The sequence below is a fragment of the Trachinotus anak genome, unplaced genomic scaffold (assembly GCF_046630095.1).
Source record: "Trachinotus anak isolate AG129_WGS33_773 ecotype Australia unplaced genomic scaffold, CSIRO_AGI_Tana_v1 ptg000032l, whole genome shotgun sequence".
In the NCBI taxonomy this organism is placed as follows: domain Eukaryota; kingdom Metazoa; phylum Chordata; class Actinopteri; order Carangiformes; family Carangidae; genus Trachinotus; species Trachinotus anak.
Window position 1 is genome coordinate 4,005,001 of NW_027273883.1, and position 23,080 is coordinate 4,028,080.

The 23,080-nt window shown below is 41.3% G+C and overlaps 1 protein-coding gene across 2 annotated transcripts in view; it reads right to left on the reverse strand.

Annotated features, from left to right (window-relative positions):
- Positions 1–23,080, reverse strand: part of LOC139613176 (raftlin) — a 101,178-nt gene that overhangs the window by 32,133 nt on the left and 45,965 nt on the right. Inside the window, exons 4-6 of one of the 2 annotated variants that reach the window (XM_071469588.1) lie at positions 16,795–16,903; positions 9,657–10,140; positions 1,844–2,047 (exon numbers count right to left, since the gene is read on the reverse strand). In XM_071469588.1, the coding sequence (XP_071325689.1) occupies positions 1,844–2,047; positions 9,657–10,140; positions 16,795–16,903 (797 nt within the window). Of the gene's footprint in view, positions 1–1,843; positions 2,048–9,656; positions 10,144–16,794; positions 16,904–23,080 lie in introns of both variants that reach the window. The other variant, XM_071469587.1, reaches the window with a different exon arrangement.

A 23,080-nucleotide genomic window follows, 5' to 3' on the forward strand; every position in this document is an offset into this window, starting at 1 on the left:
GAAAACCCAAACAGGAAATAGTTTAGAAGAGGATACCAAACAGCTCCTTGAACTCCTTGAACGCATAACAGCTACACGGCACAGTAGTTAAATGGAGTTCATCCTCCTGTCATTTGTAAAAGATGCAGTGTTTCAGTTTTCTTCAACACATCTAGCAATTCAGAGTTTTACTTGCAATCTCTGTCAACAGCAACATGGGATATGGAGCCACTGTGGCCACCATGGGCTGGATGGTGCCTTCATTCAACTTCATAGCGATTAAATAATGCAATTTTATGGGTGGAAGGAGTAAAGCAATACTCTAAACATTGAGCTGTCTTTGTCTATACAGTGGAAGGTCACAGTTTTGACACTAACATGCTAACATTAAGCAGGTATAATGTTTACAATGGTCCCTATCTTAGTCAGTTAGCTTGCTAATGTTTGCTAGTGGCACTACAAACAAAGTACAGCAGAGGCTGATGGGAACCTATGAATATCTGTTGCAGGTATTTTCTCATAAACCAAATTTCATGGCAATCCATCCAGTAGTTGTTGAGATATTTCCCAGTGAAATATCTCAGCAACTAGATGGATTGGTTTTGTGCCAATCCAGCTGGTAGATGATTTGTAAAAAACTTGATCTCCTGGTGGCACCAGAGGAAAGGTCAGGGAAGCACCAAAGTCATTGGGATTCATGGCAGTCAGTACATCATTTGCTGAGATGTTTCAGTCTGGAGCAAAGTGTCCAACTGACACACTGATATTGCCATACCTAGAGCCATGCAGCCACTAGGGTAAAGACAATGAAAGCATATCAAACTATTTTACCACTAAGGGAAATTAAATTCACAGAAGATATATCATTTTGTTTTGTTTGGCAAGTGCAAAATCCAAAAAATGTTCAAGTTTCTGACCACCTGAAAGAATTAATGTCCAACATCAACTTGATTTCTGGCTCTAGTTTGGTCCACAAACTCCGGAGAGAAATATCTGGGTCCTAAGGTGCTCAACTTTTTTCATCATTCACTTGTGTACTTAGTTTTCTACTTATACTTGATATACTTGATTTACAGCTGTTGCACACTTGGTTCGTCTAAGCTTGCTTGGTGTGGAAATAGCTGCTTTGTAAGATCCAGTTTTAAAGTCTGTGTTGACCAGAGGACCGTAACAATGAGATAAAAGAGGTTGTAAGATGTGTAAAGCTGCAGAGTTGGGTATTGATTCTCTCTGGGTCTGGAACTAGGAGAGAACTCATATAGTTTGTCATATAAAAAAAAGCTTGAAATTTCAAACATCCTGAATGATAACCACAACTTCTGCAGGTGTTTACAGAAAAAAAAAATCCTGCAGGATTTCCCCACTTCCTCATGCTGACAGAAGAAGTATTATCACAGTCAAATGTAAGTATTATTCAAATGTGTTCTGATTGTTTTCTGGTGAAAAATGAATGCCAGCTCATGCATAACTAATGCCACGCAGGGCAAGGTGCATCATTACCTGCCACAGGCTTTTTATTTTGGAGAAGCTGACATGAATTTTGCATCTGTGTGATGTTGACAATTTTGCTGGTAAATTTATGATTGTTAAAAAAAAAAGGCAATTTGGGAACCTTTTTGACTTTTAATAACTTTAATAGTCTGAGCAGTAAGAGGAGCTGCTGAAGAACAATCCTGGAGAAAGCATGAAGTCAACAAAAGTGAAGGCTACTGTATTAAGGGAATAAAACTGTTATTTATATTTTTTCTACATTACTAACCTCTCTGTTATGTTGATTTCGTTGTTTGTGTGAGATGTACCAGTTTATATGGATATGATCTTATTCCTTTATACACTTCGTCCCACATCTTTCTCATGGGCTTACCGTTCATGTTGCCCAGGTGGAAGTATCCATCCACCAGCGAGGCTCCATTGTTGAAGTGCTGGGTCATGTGATCCAGCCAGTTGGCCTCCACGCCTTTGACGCCCTCGTCACAGTTTTGAACCCGAAGCGGCACCTTGACAGTGTAGTATTTCACCTGCTCCTCTCGGACGGGCGGATGGTTGTAGAAAGCGAGCAGTTCCGCCCCTGAGGGGAAGCAACAGAAGACAAAGATCTGGTCATCGATTTAACTCAGTAAGGGGTGTGACAATACAGATGTAGTCTTGGTGGAAGTCCCACTTTTTACTGAATGATTATTGAACTACTGCTGTACACTGGCCACAATCCAAGGTGTCATTTTTCTCCCTCTGCAGAAGTGGTAGAGTGAAACAGTTGAGTGAGAGACAGCAAAGTTTTTGTTTAAGATAAATATCACTGTATCACTGCACTGAATCATTGCATCAATCATTGTTTTTTGTAAAAGTGTTTATTTTATATTTTATATTTTTATATCTTTTCATACCTTGCCTTTTTGCACCGTGGGTCCGAGAGGACCGTAATTTCAATTGTGCTGTATGTGTAGAATAATTGACAATAAAGCTGACTTTGACTTTGACTTTGAATATGTTTTTTTTTGTTATCTGCAGTATTAAATTGCACTATGATGCAACTTAAATACTGCAGGCACTCTTTAAGGACTTCTTACTTTTTGGAAACTTATTTTCCTGGGGTTTTTTTAGCACTAACCACATGTCCACAATGTGGTTATAGACAAGTAAAACATTTTTCTATGAGATAAGCAACCAGGGAAACTCAGCCAATGTGTGGACAGTCAACAAGCTTCTTGGCCAAGAAAAGTTGGCCACAGTGTTTGTGGTCATCAGCCATCAACAGTAAATAACAATTTGATTTTCTTGTCCTGGGAAAAACTGTGATACTGTAAAAAAAGACGGATTTTATGGCTCCTTGGAAACAACTATAAAAGCGGAGCTCAAGAAATTGGTCATAGACAAATAGAGCACCACTGATACAGAAATTAGTGTACATATAAAATCTAAACTTTAAGTTTTTTGTATGTAGTGATTATACATGAATAAGTATATAAAAACCCAGTGTATAACTTTTCCAGTGGGCATGAAGTTTCTAAGGCTACGTCCACACTGCTACATTTTAGTTTTAAAACACATCACTTTTGCTACATTTACACCTGGCATCCAAACTACTTTGAGCTCTGAAAGAAAGACTTATGGAAATGTTGATGGACCTCTTTTACTTTGAAAACTACAGGGTTGCTTTGTAGTCTGGATGGGCAAAAATGAACCATCTGGATGAATTACAAGTGTTGCTGACCTTATTGTCTTTGCTTGCAGCTGTTGTGCAGTCTGCAGACACCAGCTCTCACATGCTCAGTATACCTGAATGGTCATGTATGTATACATTTTCAGGTGTGTTAGTAAGGAGACAATTTCTGATACGGAGCTGAAACGGTCGTCTGGGCAGAGATCAATTTAAAATGAAAACATGTTTGTGTGGACGTAATCTAAGAATGTTACTATGTGACCTCCAGGACATTGGTCCTCTTCATTTTCAGGACTTTTCATAGAAACAATTGTATGTGTTCCATCCTGCATCTGTTTTATTATGCATTATTATTCATTTGTGGCGTCTTGTAAGCCTATGCTGGCAGGACAAATTCTGTATGCAAGATACTATGATTAACACCTTCAGCATCATCACCATGAACAAAGCTTCTCACCTGGTAGGTGCAAAATAGATGAGAAATGAAAAAGTAATACAAGATGAGATTTGCGTTGCCCCGAGCTGGACTCACAAAAAAGCTGGAAAATCTTTTCCAGGGATGCTGCTTTTTTTATTTTTTATTATTCAATTGGTTCTTTTTTACACACGACAACAAACGTGAGGTGAATCAAAAGCAATTCATGCTACAAGTCATCCTCACATTGAAGAGATATAACTCTGCTGATGCTGAACTTAAGAAGGGACCATTTGATTGTAACCGAGGTAATTAATAGTATAACCTTGAATAATGAATTAAAAGCTCTCCAGCTAACTGTTGTTTACATCAAGCAGAAATATACATAATGCAATGGGCCTCAGGAGAGCGAAACAGGCTTGGAAATTTGCCTGCAATACGTATGTCACTTCTCCTCGCTCATATCACACTAAATCAAAGTGGATGGAGTTTCATTTGTTGTGATGCGAGTGAGTGAAACATTTGTTATGCTTGGCTATGGGAAAAAAAAAAAAAGCACCAAACATGAGATGTGAGCGAGGTTGGAATCGGGCGGAAAGCAATTCAAATCGAGCCTGGTAACATTTTCGCCTCTCTTTCGAATGCAAATGTTGAACTGTCATTCCCCAAGTGAACCAGATGGATGAGCAGAATGTGCAGCACTGCCACCCGCCTGTCCACCCACACACACTCATGCACACACACACACACACACACACACACACATACACACACTTTGATGTGGGGTGGTGGAGGTGGTGGTGGCAGTGGAGGGAGTCATGGCTCAGTTGCTTTGGTTCCTCCATCCGTCCGTCCGTCCGGCAGACACCCAGGAAGAATGAATCATTTATAGAACCATTTCTTGTCTGGCTCGTCTGACTGATGTGACAGCTGGCCACCAAATTCCATAATCTTGTCATTTGTCGCTCTCGAGAAAAGTCGAATCACAGCACAATATTCACACTCCCTCTGCTCACCCTCCCGATGTTACCCATGTAACATTGAGGACAATATGGTAAACAAATCTTGGACAACACACGACGATGTGCCTCCGACGTGCCAAAAGACACATTTCCTCAACTGTGAATGATTCTGTAGTTATTTGTATCATATTAACTGGTTTACAGTTTATGTAAACCACAAGCCTGAGATGATGTATCACTAGTTTGTCCCATGAATCCTCTCTGTATCTCAGTGAGCTCCAGGCTGGTCATGAGGATGGCTCTAAATTCCTGTAATCGCAGTGTAATTAGATAAGTAACAGCATTAAACCATATTCGACACAGATTATTCCAGATTCTACTGATGGGGTTTTTATAGACAGTGGTCAGATTTATAACAGCCTGACATAAAATAACAGCCACTAGCAAGAAACATGCTACCCAGCCACTATCCCTCTCACAATATTAGCTGTTTTCTGTGTAATAGCTGAGAGTTTGCCATGCATTATATTTCATTACAGTCTAATTATGCTGTGATTATGGTACCGAGGCCCCTGTAATTCAAGCAGAGGGTAGGAAGCTCATTTTCTAACCTCTATTTGTCTGTAAACATCTCTTTGGCAGTGCACTGTTCACTGGAGATATACTGCACAGAGGCCACAGAGCATTAGGTGCCTTGCCTAAAGGCAACTTCAGCAGGGGAAAGCAGGGGGGTAAACTATCAACATATCAGATGAGAAAACTGCCTTCAGATATTGACGTGTTTAGGGCACAAAAGATCAGTCCGGCTGATGTCCACTACACTGGGCTGTAAAATAGTGGGAAGTCAAACTGGGGCCATACTTTCATTTTCAATTATTTCAGAAATAATCTTGATAGAAATCTGTCTGTCTTTTTATGTGCAGACATTTAGCACCTGATATCTCCTGCAGAGCACAAGTCAAATGTTTTATTTCAGACTGGGCTGTGATTGGATAGATGCACTGCTCCAGTACATTATAAAGGAAAAAGAAATCATACAGCATGGGTATTTTTTCCAGCTGCAAGTTACAATGCCAAAGTCAAAGTGGCTGATCTTTGTGAGGCCACACTGATCAAATTGGCATAAGTGATTGTTGCCCACAGCATCAGTCCTGCTTCTGTAGCATTAATTTATGCAAGAAAAAGGAGAATCAGATTTCTTAAAATTATATAATTCAGTGGAAGATGATAAATAGATTGCATGTCTCCTCATTTCTGCCCTGTGTGAGTTTAGACATAAACCACATGTTCACTGTGACCATGACAAGCTTGAGAACACTAGTGCAAACTGCAGAGGAGCAGATGCTTTATTGTCAGGAAGAACATAAGGTTAAGTCTTAATAGGTCTTTAACAAACTCCATTAGTAACCAACATAAATCTCTAAAACGGGTCTCTGGCTCGAGCTCCACTCCCCCTGTTCCCTTGTGCTGAAAGTGGCCTGAAAATGACACAAGCAAACGTCGTCTCTTTTCAGTGCCAAGATCTGGTGAAGAGGCAATATTTTATCAATAAAACATGGTAATAATACTGCAGTGTTATTCACTCTTTGACTTTATAACAACAACAAGACAATGAAAGCCATAAATGTCACCTTATGGCAAAGTAATTGGTTCTGATCAATAACTTTATTAATGCTTTTGAGAATTATTATTATGATCATTTTTGTGCCTATGGAAGTAAAATCTTACCTAATTCCCCAATAATTAAATATTTAAAGCTATATATAGGGTTTATACAGAAACACACACACACACACACACACACACACACTGAAGCTTGCATGTCTAAGTCCTTTGAACCTAATCACATGAATTCATTACACCTACAGATGACTGCTAAGCCTTTCAGAATAAAGTCCATGCAGCCAACCTGATTCTTGTCACTGGCAGGGCAGGCTAACAAGAAAATGAGCGCATGAGTGTCGTTAGGATGTTGAAAGCATGTTGCTTCAAAGGCTTATCTGATAGCAGCGCGGCCGTCCAAATGACGAGGTTGGCGGCACCGAACCTGGCGCAATCTAAGCAGTGTGGCTCCCCAACATGACACGTCATCGTTATGACGTTAGTCTGTATAATCTGACAAGCTGATGGACACTGATCCCATCAAAGCGGAGATAACACTGATCTGAAGGATAAAGCCAAGCAGCTGAAAAGACTCCCAATGCACAAAATTTCAGACTGATGTGCTGCAGGATTACACCTATGATGAAGGTCTTTACTTAATTATAAAGTGTTACTGTTACTGTGTAGTCACTTAATCTTATTTGTTTAAAGCCTAACAGCGTTTGTAGTGATTGCAAACATATATGATGACGACAGAGCAGATAACTTAAGGCAATTAAATGTTGTTTCATGATGTCTCCTGCACAAAGTCTGCTCCTAACTTCACATGCAACTTATTAGTATTATATATAATTTTTTTTCAACTCTAAAACACAGGGCCCATGTGTTGTTAGCTTCAGCCTGCTCAAATACTTGGTCATGGTTGGAGAAAGGTGGTGTTTTAGATGCGTCCCATGTTGTGCTTCGAGTAAGTACAGGCCGTTTCAATATTTAACCACCACGATCTCTCCCTAACTCTTAACTAAGTGCTTTGAGTTGCCTGAACTTAAACTACTAGAGCATCATTAACATTTCTATGGTTGAGTATAAATGTTTCCTCCAGTTGACATTTCATTTCCTACAAAACGTTTTTGCTCATGCAAACTAAGTTTCATCTGAAAGTATCTTTAATGAGTCAAGAGTTGTCTTATCCAGACTGGTTTCTACAGCTGTCACAACCATGTTCTACTATCAGAATCCCTTTCTCCGAGCATTTGAGTCTCCAAACTTAAAGGCTCAGTTTCCATCCGGAGCCCCAGTCTCAGGGATGGTGTTCCTCTATCAGCCGTAAGCCCCAGACTTTCACCAGCTCCACTGGCAGCACTTGCACAGTGTTCACCTTGAGATCTGGGGATTAGCGTGGACAAGCCAGCGGTAGCAGAGACTCTTGGGCCTCCTCAGCAGACTGGGCATTAGTAGAGAGGGACATGGGAGCTTGGCAGGCTCCCTTACCACCCCGGCTGGCTGCTTCCCTGGTGCTGCTGGCATTGTCGAAGAGATTTGGAGGGGGTGGGGGGGGGTGGGGGGGTTAGAGAGCTGTGAAGCTGAGGGAGGTAGAGGACGAGGCAGTGGGGGGATTATCTCACAGCAAAACGCACTGTAGGGAGGCCCAGATGGACCAGTGGGCTGTGGTCTGCTGTGGTGCCAAGTGTGTGTTACTGCACACACATATACATGAAGCCACGCGCAGACAAAAGCACAGAGCGTGCACACCAAAGATTGCATTCATTATGCAACACCTAGTATCAGGCGCTTTGAACCTAATCACATCGCACGCTGTACTTATAGTATAACACACGGACGTTAGCACTCCCACTGGGACGTGTGTCTAAAGCACAGTTTGCACATTGCACTGAAACATATCACAAGTAGGTTCTGTGAGAGGACGGGGGACTGTAGGAAGGTGGGGGGTGATAGTGGTGGGTGTCTCCATCTGTTAATCCGAAATGCTCAAGTAAAGCTGAAACTATAAATGTCTGTGCTAATTTCAACACCGCTCCCACAGACGAGAGGGCCATCATGAATAACTCATAGAGGTGCAGCGACGTACAGCTCACTTTCTGGGAAGACGGCGAGCGGCCCGTGAAATGTGCAGCTTCCGAAAAAGCAGTTTTGGTGAATTTCACATACTCTCCGCTTCATCAGCTAAGTGCGAGCGTGAATTTGTATGCACCACAGCTATAATATGATTCTTTTTGTGTAACGGATAGAGAGGATTATATCCCAAGGCAGCACATTGTTGTGTAACATTGAGGCAATAGCAGGAAATGACACCTCCGCAGTTGCCAAGTGTTTCAAGACGGATCTATGGCACCACGCTGTTCTTTAGTTCAACAGCCAAAAGGTATGGCTTCAAATGATACCAAAAAAAAATAAATTAAAAAAATGGAAGTGACACAGATATGTAGACAGATATCGGCTAAAGATTAGAAGCTGTCATTTTGAATCTCTGTGAATATGTGACAGATGAAGCTGCAGTTTACAGGATGCCCCTGAGTGTTTGTTTTCACCCCCAGCTGTGTTCGCTCCCCTGGGATCAGCAGCTGAATGTGTGTGCTCACAGGTGTGAATGCGCACGAATATGCAGCGCACAAAGCTTACATTTTCACCACGATTTGTTTTTTTGGAACAACATTAATTCAATGTCACCAGCCTGAGTTTCATCATCACTGAACACAGAGAGCTAGAGCAGCACCAGCCTTTCACAGTTTGAAGCTTTGACCTTTAATTATCTTAATTATCATTCCTCATTAGGCCTTTCTGTGTAATTTGTAGGGCTAGCTGGATTTGTGTACCAGTAGCAGGTCTCGTGCCATTTGGATTTAAAAGTCTTGTCAAGTTTTAAAGTCTGAAATTTTGACCTTTAATTATGGCCCGCCCTTTGGGCCAATTAGTGCAGTTTTCTTTTAAAGGTTCAGTTCAACCACTTTCCAAAAAACAAAAACAAAATTTAAAAAAAATGAAAAATTTTTGAGATATTTGCTGCTGAGATTTCATCCAGTGCAACGCAACTGAGGTGACATCCTCAAAAATCCATTGACCTCTCTGTGAACAGTTGAGTCATCGGGACCACTGAAGAAAATTGCTGACAGCATGCTTTGTGGATTAGCTATAAGAACGGGATCACTGTGTCTGAAAGAGATGTCGCTCCTCTGCTGTGTTAGAGTGGCAGAGAGACAGAGATTTTAAAAAACCAGGGCAAATAAAACAAGAATTATCGGCAGACTTGAGTCATCTAGTGATCATGGTGTAATTAAATTTAAATGACCCTTTATCTTTATGTGTAATCCCTCCCTATAAATTTTGGAAAATGTGAACCAGTAGAATCTGAAATATCAATTTTAGTAAAATAGAATAAAAATAAAAATCCTTTTTTTTTACTACATAGAAATATCCCAATTCATTCTTTTGTGGCAGCATATGAGAGATTCAAAGCCCTAATTTCCATGTTTTTTCATCTTAGTTTCAGTTTATGATGGTAACCATGGAGACCACTCACCATCGCCTCTCCGCAGCCGGTATCTCGGCCTCTCCTTTGTCTCTGTGCCGCTGTCTTTGTTGTTATTGTGACACGGTGAGTTCTCCTCTGTCAGCTCCTCGCTGTGCTCCAGATCTAACTCTGATATTGGCGACATCGCAGGTGATAGCTCGTCCTGACTGCCCTCCACTCCGCTCCCTGAAAGGTTCCCAGTGTTCTCACTTTGATTCTTCTCCTCACTCAGTGCTCCTTCCCCAGCTCCATGTGGGGCCTCCTCACTCCCGTCTTTGACCACCGTGCCAGCCTCAGCTCCAGGTTCTGGGTGGTTTCTGGGGCTCGAGGGGTTCGAGGGGCTGCAGCTGCCCAGGGAATCAAGCAAAGAACTAGGGCTGGAGTGCAGGGAAAGGGAGGGGGTGTCTGGTTCTCTGACTGAGGTGCAGGGGGCCCCATATGGTTCCTGGACAAATCCCACAAACTTGACTCCCTGGTCAGCAGCATCCTGGATCTGCTGTTGGAAACAAAAACAATAAAACATAAAATAAAATGAGAAACCACAGCGAATGTGACTTTGACCTTGATTACAGCTAAAATGATTAGCCAGAAAATGATTCATTTTATATCACTTTTCTTTGCTTCTATCTGCTTAAATGTGGAGATTTGCTGATTTTGTTCACATATGATATTAAAGTGAACATCTTTGGGGTTTGGGGCCATAGCTTGAACCAAACAAACAATTTGAAGATGTCACCTTGTGTTCTGAGAAACTGTGATGGGCAGAGAAATTGATGGGCAGACTGGAAAAATGATAAGAAATGATTGTGAGTTGCAGCCTCAGAGTACCGCTTGATAACTTGGATGTGACTATGCTGTTGCACCCATTAGTTAGGGTTTAGTGCATCAGGAAAATACCAAAAATTGGAACCTGTGAAGCACAACATACAGTTATTTCCCATGAGATCTCAATCTGAAACCAAACTCTGATGAGTCCTCTGCAACTGTTGGATTTTAGTTTTTTCTCTTGTTTCTTTTCATTCCTTCCCAGCAGCTTCTCCAATCACACAGCTGTTGATTAGATTGGAGTGGCCACAACCCCAGTCAGGCCCGGGCCGCATCCCAAATTCAGCACTCCGTTTTTTTCCCCCCTCCGTCTTATTGTCATCTGGCATTTTATGTCAATATTGGGATTCTGCCACTGAGCGAAATTGAAACGTTAACTGTCAGAGAATGTTAATGATGCCGTTCTCCATTTCTGTCCCCCCCACACCCCACTCACCCACCCCTCCCCCTTTCCTGCCCCACCTACAAGCCAAGGCGGCGCCCATCTCTATCTCCAGTCACAGTGAAGGAAGAGAATAAAAATCTAATCAAATTGCAGGTTATTCACTATGAAATTAAATTGGAAAACACAGACACACACACACACACACACACACAAAAACACATTGTTTCCAGCCACATTGTTTAATATCAGTGAACGCTCTCAGGGTGCTTCCACATCATATTCCCCATACCAATATGTCGAAATGGAATTGCAGAGATAAAAGAACACAACAGTTGTATCTCATTTAATGGTAATGCAGGCAGTCAGAGAGAGAGAGAGAGATGAATGGCTTCGACTGTCTAATGCTGGTGCAGTTGATAGCACAGAGGATTCAAATAGTGGGCTGCACTGATAGAATTTATTTTTAGTACCATATTATTATTATTATTATTATTATTATTATTATTATTATTATTATTATCATCATTATTATTATTAATACCTTGCATGATACATTAGAACCATTAAGGTTTTATTTCTTTTTCCAAACATCTTGCCAACAGACCAGCAACATGACAAAAAATGAGCAGAATAAATCACCAATGTCCAAATAATAATAACAAATAATTTAAAATCTCTTTTTCTCAGATTAGTTGTAGGTTACAGTTTCTGACATGCCAGAGGCTGGTGCCAAAATAATTCCTTGCTTAATTAATTAGCTGAAAACAGAAAAATAACGGACAGCAATTTTAATAACTGCCCAGTCATTCATTAGCAATATTCCCAACAGTTGCTGGTTATACCTTCTTGAATGTGAGGTTTTTCTACTTTTCTCTCATTTGTGTCACTGTAAATTGAATGTCCAAAGATGCCACATATATGTCAGGCTAAAGTTGGAGGAAATGTATCTAAACCAAGACTGAGAGGTTCAAGTATACTTGATCAGAAACACCCTTTCCCCAAACACCTTTAGAAGCACCCCAAGGATGGGTGCTGGGACCCCTCCACTTTGCAATATACACCAACTCCTTGGGTCCAATTACTTTCAGTGCGCTTCTTTTCTTGATCTCCTTGCACTTAACAAAAAGATGTAGTACTTAGTACTTACGCCAAGGTCTCCTACTGCACTGCAGCTTTATTGATGACGCTCACTTAAAAGTCACTAAAAGTCTGCCAAATGATTAAATGTAGTGAGTCACTGAACTCCTCTTTTTTCATTCATTGCACAACTGCTCATGTCATTTTCTGAGCACGGCTCTATGAATGCTACCCTGGAAAGACTGTCTGATGAATTTGAAATTTGGTGCACACAAGAGCATGCTGGTGTTTAGCAGGTGATGTTTACCTTGTCACACATTTCAGTTTAGCATGCTAACATTTGTTAATTAGCACTACAAATACCTGAGGATGATGGAGAATGTCATTAGTTTTACAGGTATTTGGGTATAAAACTTAAAAAAGCATAAATTAATTGTTGGTCCTGACGATTGCATTGGATGAAAAGTCACCAAAATTAATAAAGCTCACCCTTGGGGGTTGCATAAATGTGTGCACCACATTTCACGGCAATCAATCAAATGGTTGTTGAGACATTTCACTAAAACAGAAAAATGTCAACCTCATGGTGACATTAGAAGAAAAATCAGCTCACTCAAGTCATTAAGATTCATCCTCCAGGGAACACAAATGTGTGTACAAAATATCACAGTAATCCATCTTATCGTTGTTGAGATAGCTCAGTCTGTACCAAACCAACACTGCCATCACTAGAGCCACACTGCTAACATGCCTAATGATGCACAAGTCATCGAGTATATTTCTATTTGATGGAATAATCCAAGGATAAAAACATAAAGTCTTAGGTTTGAGTAATTCCCTCAGTACAGACATCATATATCTTCAATTTAAAAGTGGAACAAGACGATATAGATATCACATATACTGTCAGACTGTGTGGAATGAGACAAGTTTTAATAACCTTAAAGCTAAAGGAAATCTAAAGGGAAACCTGGATGTTAAGGAGTTTGCTTAACAATAGAGAATAATTCTTAGTTGCAGCCCTTCAAGCGGAATGTCCTATAAATCAAGAGTTAGCACTCTTCTGAACTCCTCAATCTAAATGAACACACGGGTTGCTCTGGCTCAGACGGAACCACCTCGGGTCAAGAAAATGAGGTTTCGAGGTCAAAAGAGAAACTTTTCATCACATAATTTCTCTTCATTAACTGAAATGATGCAGAGCACAAACTTGAAAATATTCTGGAAGCTGCTTCCCTCATTCTACCACCAGAATATCAACAGCCCGGAGTGAAAAAGCCATTTCAATTTTGCAATTTTGACTTGAGACTACATTTCCTATTTCCCTCCGTAAGTTATTAAAGTGGCACCAGGAGAAGGTGTCTGAAGGTCAAGATGAAAACCCCGGAGTGAGAGATTAAGCAAGGCAGAGAGAAGGAGGGAAGAGATGACAGAAAGAGAGGCAGAGGGATAACGACAGAGATCGAGACAGTGGGAAAGATAAAGAAAAGAAAATGAGAAAAAAAGAGATGAAGGGAGAGAAAAACTGAAACCGAGAGAGAGGCTGAAGGGAATGGACTTCTCCGCTCACTCCTCCACCACTCATCCATGTCCACTTTCTTTTTAATAGATTTCCAGCAAGGCCTCCTCCTCCTCCTCCTCCTCCAGCAGGCCTGTAGCAGCTCAGTAGATTAAAATGATAACCAACAGTAATGAGGTCCTACAGGACTGCGGTTGCATGACTAATCGAAGGGCAAAATGTACAGAAAGGTTCAGGAGCATGGCTTCAAAGGCGGTCGGCAATATACAGATTAGGCAGGAGGGTTTGAATCATGATGATGCAGCACAACCAGAGACAAGAGAGCAAGGTATGTTTATATATTTTATCTGAAGTACCATTTCAAACAGGCTTTCTGCAGCAGTGCATTCATAACAGTGACATACGTTACAGAGCCAATTCATTATCAGATCAGGGAATATGATTTCACATCTGTGGCTCCTGTTAGCTGCTTTCATCTCCTCAATGGAAAGTACAGAAATGCTGCGTTATTTGGTTTGCTAATTAACATTAGCCTTGAACCATTTGGGGAATACAGCTTTTAGTATATTACATACATACATACAGGCACTTGGAAGCACTGCAAATGAACAATATACTGTATTTTAAAATATGAACCCAGAAGTACACCCTTTCATACTACGTTGCCTGTGAAACAGATTTTGAGAGCTATTATGGATTTGAAGGAGATTATGGGACTGAATAAAACAACTGAATATACAGTTATATGAATGATCTACCTGGTCCAACTCAGAGGTGGAAAAATTAGCAGTTTGCCATTGCTCAAAGTGTGCAATTTCGTAGTTTCCTTTTGTGTAACTTTACACATCTAGTGTAATCTAGAATAATCTTGTGAAAAATGATGCATGGTATAGATCTGGATCAGCTACGACATTAAAATGCTGTTCAACATTAATGCATCATTAATTTAACAGTCTGAAATAGGCCATTCTGTGTGATGAGCATTTTACTAATACATTTAGCTGCTAATACGTCCACACGTTTTCTCATAATAGAATATTTTAACACTGCTACATTACTACTCTCACTTTAATTAAGGATCTTCACAGGTCCACTCGGTAACTAATATCCGAGACCTGACCCAGGCCCCGAGTAAGGTCCTGTCCAAATTACATTTAGTGTAATCAGGTCAGGTGGGGTCCTGTTGTATTGCTGCGGGTCTGGTATCTCTGTGTTAATATGTATAATACTCAAATGGACCCAAGTGGACCTGCTATTACCTCAAAGTGTGTTAAAATTATGGCAGGGGAAAAATGTGTTCTTTAGAGGTGAGATGGAGTGTGAACTGTGAAGTGCAGGTAGAAAATACATCTATTTCTGCTCATTATTGGTGCATCATGCTGCTGGTGATATCGCTCTATTTGGGTCTGCCGAGTTGACCACATTTTGGAAATTTTGGAATTGGGTCTATTTATTTCGGTCGGGTCTGAGTGTCTCTCTTTTCCAAAAAAATATTTTTCCACAGATCTGGTGAAGACCCATGACGACCTGAACACTTCTTCCACTACTGATCCTTCCTCTACCTCCTGCTGCCCTGTCTGAGTTTGATTAATGTGATTAATCATAAACTGCTGCTAGTTTGACACAAATCTGACAAGTTTGGGGTTGAAATGCGGGAAAACTGATTTTTTTTAAGGCTCTGTAAATGAGATTTTAAACATTAATATAGCAGCAAACAACTCATTTCTGTATAAAGATTATGGTGGAGTAATGGTGTCCTGAGCAGAGAACAAAGTGTATTGTAATCTGAGCTTCTCTGTTCTTTGTTTTGGCATCACGAGATGGCAGCACATTCATGTGATTCCCTCCTTAATAAACCGTTGGCCCTCGCTACATTTATTAACATGCAGTGTTCAGGTGAAACTGATCTGCCAGAATTTTCTCCACTGAAGAAACCACTTTTTCGTCTAAAAGTGCCTCACAGAAAGAAAGAGATAAGACCAGAGAACAGTCGGACTGGCTGTGGGGATTACCAGCTCAAGTCCTGGTTTGCTGTTGGACCTTCAAAACATCCAGAAAGTTTTTTCCAGCTCCATTAGTGTTTTTACTGACTCTGCCAGTGTCATTTGTGCAACCAGTCCCAACACAAAAGTCCAGGGCTGAATTTCTTTACCAGTCCAACCAAGGAGCCAATGCTGCTCTGGCTTTAAGGAGATGGAGAACACGATGAGCCAATAAAGAGATCCAGCTTCACTCAGAACTGGCTTTCAGTGTGTAAGTAACTTGAGGGTTACATAACGTTACATGTTCTGTTTCCATTAATGACCGACTATTGCAGGCTTAATGATGTTAGCTAACTTGCTGCTACCCATAATATGAATGTGTTTGGCAAATGTTGCTATTGCTAGCTGGCTTACTGTCAGCATTACCATGGAGCACATCACAGGAATATATTAGCGTGGGCTAATGGTTGTGGCTGGATTGTTTTTTTTCTTTTTTTTAGCGCTGATATCCACATTCAGTTGTGCTTCTTTTTGTGTGTTTCATTTCTGCTTCGACTGGGCTTCATTACACCTTACTAACTGAGAACGAAGAAGAGGCTGGAGGCGTGGCCGTCGAAGCATTTGTTCAGGTCTGAGATGCTGGTGATCTAATGCGACATCTAGTGGCAGTGCCGATTGTTTACAGGACCTTTGCGTTTTTAACTAAATTGAGATGTTACTTCAGCTCGAGCGATTCAGAGCTTGAAATCTCAAAGGGAAATTGATAAGAGCATGCTGCAGTGACAGTGTGTCAACATGGCTCATAACAAAATCAAAGTTGTGAAGTTACCACTAATTTATACCTGACATCTGCTGAAATACACACACTCTGTCACCACCCCTATACTTTCTTTATTATGTTTTAAAGTGGCAATTATGTTTAAAAAATCCTTTTATTGTCACTCCTCCAACATGGTGTACTTCACTGACAACTGTGCTCCAAGCATCCTGTGACAAGCTGCTATTAAAAATCTTCAGCGTGACAGCAGTGCACTAGCAGGTTGAGCCACGTCGCTGACTCACTAAAAACATGCAAACCTTGTGCTCTCTGAACCTTCAGACAGGGTGACGTGCTGAACAAAGTGATTTCAGTTTGGAAGCAAACTGAGTTTATATATTTTTGACTGAGGAAATGCTCCTCTATGTCCCCTTTGGATGTTCTCACTCAGTATTTGACGTTAGAATATACATCTAGTCATATTTACTTTACTTGTTTCTCTCTCATTCATCCCTTCCCCCTTCCTTCCTCCCTGCATCCTCTCCTTCCAGCTGGGCACAACTGACAAAACCTTCAGGTTGGCATTTGTAAAGCAGCCCTACCTTCTTGACGTAGCCCTGGATGAGCTCTGGGGTGGGCACCTGCTCGGCAGACAGACACTCTTCCAGCTGCAGTTTGTATGGTGGGCAGACCGGCTGGCTCCTCTCCACCCTGTAGGCACAGTGGGGGAGAGAGGACAATGAGTTTCAGCCTTTCAAACAGTCAGGATACCCGAGGGTACCCATGCATTCACACACAAGCAAACACACATTCACAAATAGCCTAAAATTATAAAATTATAACCATAAAAACATCCAAAAACAGGGCACCATTCACAGGCCCAGGGATCAAATCTATAATGCAAAAATAACCCCCCCATCAACACATTAAGCTCCATCTAGAAGCTTTGTTAATGTTATTGTTGCCCTGTGGGAGGCAGGAGAAAAATACAATAAAACACTTAAGTTTGATAAAGATCCACATGGATGAAAGCAAACACATGGGGAGCACGGAAAGCACGGAATTCAATGCAAATCTTGTCTTGCACAAGCCCCCCCCCGGTCCGCCCCTTTGAGGCCTTTGGTATTTTGAGCGGGGAAAATCTATTTATATGGTGTTGTATTTTCCTATTCTGTCCTCTGGAGGAAATCCCAGAGCCAGCCCTGAGGAGACTAATGCCCCAGCTTCCATCTCCCTGCTTCTCATCCTGTTGACAAGGCGAAGAAGCCCCACACGCCCTTTTCCGCAGTCTGCAATCTACAGTAGGCACGTGTGTGTTTGTGTGCATGGCTGTGTGTGTGTGTGTGTGTGTGTGTGTGTGTGTGTGTGTGTGTGTGTGTGTGAGCTCTGACTTGACACGGACCCCTGATGTGAGAGAGGGTAAAAGATGCATGCATGCATGCTGGTGTGTGTATTAAAGGCTGTTCTTGTAGTTTCCCAGTTCATGCAAAGACTCACTGAGCGAACATTCATGTCCCTGCCTCTCTGCGTGAGTGTCTCTGTTTGTATATGCTCCTAATGCATTATCACAGTGATTTTTCTGTCACTGGATGCAGATTGAGCAATTTATGTTGAAAAATTGGGAACAAAATAACAACAGCTTAAATGAGTTTTTGGGAAATATGCACCCAGCCAAGAAATGGTTCACGGCATAACTACAAAAAAAGCACAGATTTTCCTTTTTACATTTTGCTTTTTGTACAGATTAACGAAAGAACATACAGAGTGTTAATTAGTGGGCTTTAGAGGTGCTGGTACTTGGATTTCTTTTTTTTAACCCGTGAAAAGACCTTGGTTCTCTCCCCCCCTTTTTCCAGTCTTTATGCTAAGATATGCTAACCAGCTGTATGCTCCTATGATCATATTTACAATACAGATATGAAAGTCAATCTTTTTATCTAACTCTCGGCAAGAAAGTGAATAAATGTATTTCCCTATTTTACAAATTTTACATTATTGCATTGGAAAAAAAACGCAGTGAAAACAACTATATACATGTTTCCTTTTACCTTTACAGGACTTGTTGTTTACATGAAAAATGCAAATTGAAGTGACACTCCAGCTAGTTAGGTTTGTATGTCTGTAAAGTTAGGCAGCTTGCAACAGACAGATTAAAAAATGAAATTAAAATCAATTCCACAGGCACTGACACACCCTGACCTTAGTCCCTAGAATGGGTCAAACTACAAAAACACCGGACCCTGAACTTCTCATGATGCAACTCAAGAGCCTCTCTCATTAGGCTCTTACTGCCTGGTAAACAGCCATTTTTCAAACTTTAAGCCCCTCGTTTGTCACACAGGCTTTCACTAAGAAAGTCTAGTCTCCAAACTCTTGAGTGAACCTTTAAAGTTTCCCCAAACTGCTCCAGTTTATAGGCACAAAAGACACCTCTACTGTATAATCACAGAGACGCTGCAAGCGAAGTAAGCTTCTTTAAGTTTCTTCTTTAAGCTTCTTCACCTGCTTTTCCTTTCTTCTCAGTCAAAAATGTGCCTATATTTTTCTTTTACATCGTTTAACTGTCTGAATGAATGTAACTAACCTGACTCTTCAGAGGCTTGCTGGAGTGAAAACATTTTTTCCCCCACATGAATCAGAATCACACAGTCGGAAAAGAAGTCGTTGCATGATTTACTTTAAAGCCAGGACTTTCAGTCTTTCAGTCAGTCTCTACATCACAAATAACGGCCCTGACTCATGTCATTCCATTCATTGAAAAAAAAAAAAATACCACAGTCACCATACTTCTACTCTACTGTCACTGACACCCGTCGCTTTGCGTATATCACTGCCGCAGCACACAGCAGAGCAGAAACTGGGCTGACTGACTCGTTAAGTGCAAACTTCACACGCTCTGTGAAACATTCATTACAAGCTCAGACCCGGCGCTCGTTTTTCTGAGCGTCATTTCCTTTCTTGCATTATAAATGATTATACTTGCACTGCCTTATGCAACATGTTTTGGTAATAGGCTACTGTACTGGGAGGTCTGCAGGTAATCCTGTGTGCTGCAAATTAAGAAGCAACTTCAGAGGATAATAAAATAAGCAGCCTTTTTTCTAAATATAATGATAGAAATTAAAACTCCAGTTCAACATTCAGAACCTACCAATATAATAAAAATGATTCAATCCTTCTGAGAGATTCTTTTAAATCAAGAACTGGCATTTAAGCATGTAATTTGATTTCATTTTGTGCTATCAAATATTTTTCATAGAGAAGGTGTCTCTGCTTTTCAAATGCTGAATAACTCTCTTTAGATTGGAAGGAGACTTCTGCAGTGGGAGCGTCAGAGAGGGAGTGCCAAGGGAGGAGAGAGCTGGTTGGGAACAACAATTCAAACATTTCCTTCAGTCCTGGATGGAGGCCTCCGGTTAAAAATAGCAGCTGCAGCACCTGCAGTCCATCTTCTCTGTGTGAAATGGTGACATTTCATGCAGTGCAGCACTGGCTGTCAAGCTCCGAGGCCTCGTGTGGTTAGACGGGTGTCAAATGCCTGCCTGCCTGCCCGCCCACCTACCTGGAGTTCCCTCCTGGGTGAGTACACCTGCTAAACTCCCTCCTCTCTTGTCTGCCCACAGATGGGTCACATGCTTTGTTTCGCCGTAGAACATCTTGTGTTGGGGTAATCTCTCCCCCTGGAGCTGAACGTTCACATGGTAACTAATTGCGTATTACCTGTTAATGGCTTCCTCTGGGATTTGTTTTAGCAGCGTGGTGGACACATCATTTGTAATTGTGTTTCCAATTGCATTGTGTTCAGTGAGGTATGAAAGAGAGATTGTGATGATATATTGTCTTTGTGTTGTGTTTTACACCAAACTGGAGAAAATGTCTTTGTTAAATTTATACTTGCCCCATCTCAATTTAATTTGCGGAAGAAATTTACACAGTGTTCACCTTCTTTTCTTTATTATAAAGTGGTTTGATGCAATAAACACTCAGTTTTTTGGTGTTTCTGTTAATTTAGTTTCTATAGGTGACCCTCTTTTATTTGTCTGCATAGTTAGACCTAGGTCACAAAAATAAGAGCTTGTCTTACTTCAGAGTTTCAAACAAAACATTCGCAAACGTTTGTGTGTTAAAACCCAAGAAAAATACACTAAGATTAACGTTAGCATGCTAAGTTGCAGCTGGGGCTCAGACGGTAGACCAGGTTTGATCCCCAGCTCCTCCAGTCCATGTGCTGAAGTGTCTTTGGGCAAATCGTTGAACCCAAACTTGACTCAAATCAGTCCTCACATGCTGATGTTTAGCTGGTATAATGATTAGCAAGTTGGCCATTTTGGTTTAGCATTTTAGCATGCTAACATTTGCCAAAAGGCTCTTTGCTGATAGGCTGATGGGAATGTCAATGCACTGTCAAAGCACTGGACATAATGAAATGTTGACCTGATGATGGTAGAGGATGAAAAGTCTATGGATCACTAAATTCATTAGGATTAATCTCCTGGGAATCATGAACGTCTCTGCAGACAAAGTTAAATAATTTCACTGAATAAGTGAAAACAGTCTGCTGGTGGCAACGGAGGAAAAGTCTGGGCATCACCAAAATCTCTGTTGGGGACCTTGAATATTTGCAGCAACTTTTACAGCAATCTATTCAACAACAAAAAAGTTATGGGGTCACCAAAGTCGGTAAACTGAATCCTGGAGATCATGAATGTCTGTTCAAAATTTCCTTGCAAGCCATTGTATAGTTGTTGGGATATTTCTGTCAGACTGACTGTCCAACATTAGCATCTATGTGCTAATGGCTAAAGCACAATTAACTCAGCCTTGAAATTTTTCCAATGTCATGTAATTTTCGTCCGTATTCAGAGATCTGACTGTCGATTGACTTGACACTTGCTTACAAAGATTTTAGTTTTTACTTGGACAAAACAACTCTGCGAACAACCCACTCCTCATTTTTCTGTTTCTGTTGCTAAAATCTTGGTGCTGCAGCACCATTATTCAAAGGAAAGATGAGGCCGACCTGAAACAAGAAGCCAGATCAGGTTATACATTGTTTGAAGTAGTCATTTTCTGACAGTAACAAAGCCTCCATTCAGTAAAATGTTTTAAATCATTACTTCATGTCACTTGTTTCAGGAATTTGCTTGAGCGGAGGTGAATGGCACTTATTGTATGTGATAAAAGCTTTTCTCTTATTCTCTACAGGAAGAAATTCAGGGCTGACTGTAACTACCACAGTGGATACCAGCGAAAATGTTAATTCACTCCTGTTCCTTCTGCATCACAAACAAAGTCACGTCAGACCTCTCACCCACCTCCATCTCGCACTTCTCATCTATTGCTATGACGACACAGTCAGGGAGCATCCGAACCCGTGTTTAGCACTCTGTCACCGTGGAGCTTTAATCATATAGTACACCTCTTTTATTGTCACATTTTCACACATTTTTGAATAATTTCACCAGAGCGAATCCCCTCTAATGGTTTTTAGTTCGTACTTTTTTTATTTTCCTCTTTCACCATCTCCCCCTCTCTCTCTCACGCTCTCCACCCTTCTCCTCCCTCTCAACCCATCTCTCTCTTTCAATCCCTCTCTTTCTCTGCCTGAGCACACGGGAGCTCCTTGCAATTACCCAATAATGATGAATATATCCCATCAGACATTGCCTGCTGAACTGTAACCCTATTCCATCGCAACCAAATTGAACACTGAGAAATTTGACAGTTGACATTTTAAATTTTCAAATGGTCCAATCCATTCTGTCTGCATTGCAGTTCTTCTTTCCCGGCAGCAGGTTGTAACAGGGAGGCGGCCGCCACTGACAAATTGCCATCTAAGGTTTCTAAAGTTATAACCCCCTTAACTAGAAGTGTCAGTCAGGTGACAGTGTCTTAACATTTGCGGATGACACGGCGTTGTATGTACACAACCTCTGTGTAGCTCCTGACTCCCGCAGCGTCACCCCCTCCATGTGAAGTGCCTTGTTGGCTGAGCCTTTAACTACTACTATAGAGACGTGACAGGGATAGTGTCCACAGGCATACTGTGCGGGTTAAATATAGACATCTTCACAGCTGCTGTGCACCAGTCAGCTCCTCTTTCTTGACTTCGGTTTTGTTTTCTGTACAGTTGCGAAAAGCAGTTCGTTTTGGAGGGAAGGATGAATGGCTGCTCGCTGTCATGCTTTCAATCCCATTCACTGTAACCCCCTCCCCCCCAAACCCCCTCCTCATCGTCTTTTCCTTTTGAATCCTGGGTCTGACAGCAAAAGGGAGGAGGAGAGGATATGCTCTGCTTTTTGGTTTGTCTTATTTCTCTTCCCTCATTTTTCCCTGGGGGAGATTTGGATTCCCCTGGGCTGGTGCTGATGTGAGCAGCTGTCTCCACGGTGACAGACGCTTGAGATAAAGCCTGGACCCTGCTTTCGGCCAGGACCATCAAAGGATGGTAGACTCCTCTGCCCTTTTCACTCAATATCTTCCTCTCTCCTTTTTTTGAACCCCCATTCAGTCTCCTTCTGTTTTCCCAGCTCTCTCATTTCAGCTGTGATTTTCTTTTCTGTCTCTCTCCCTCCTCATGGTGTCTTTTTCTCTGGCGCAAGGCAAGTACATCTTTAAGGAAAAAAAAAAAAACAGAGCTGCAGTCTGTTCAGCTGTAGCCTTTTAATACGGATTCAATGTTTCTGTTGTCTGGTTTTGCACCAGTGGAAAGCTGAGAAGTGTTTGTATTGTTTGCACGACATCTCTGCGTGCTTAAAGTGAATCTGAGGTGTTCTACACAACAGCATGGGAGGTGATTACTAATGGACACAATCTGCAGGAGGGGAGAGCAGATAAGGTGCCCTGCATTTCAACTATATGACCTTCTAAAATGTGGCTGGCTGCTTT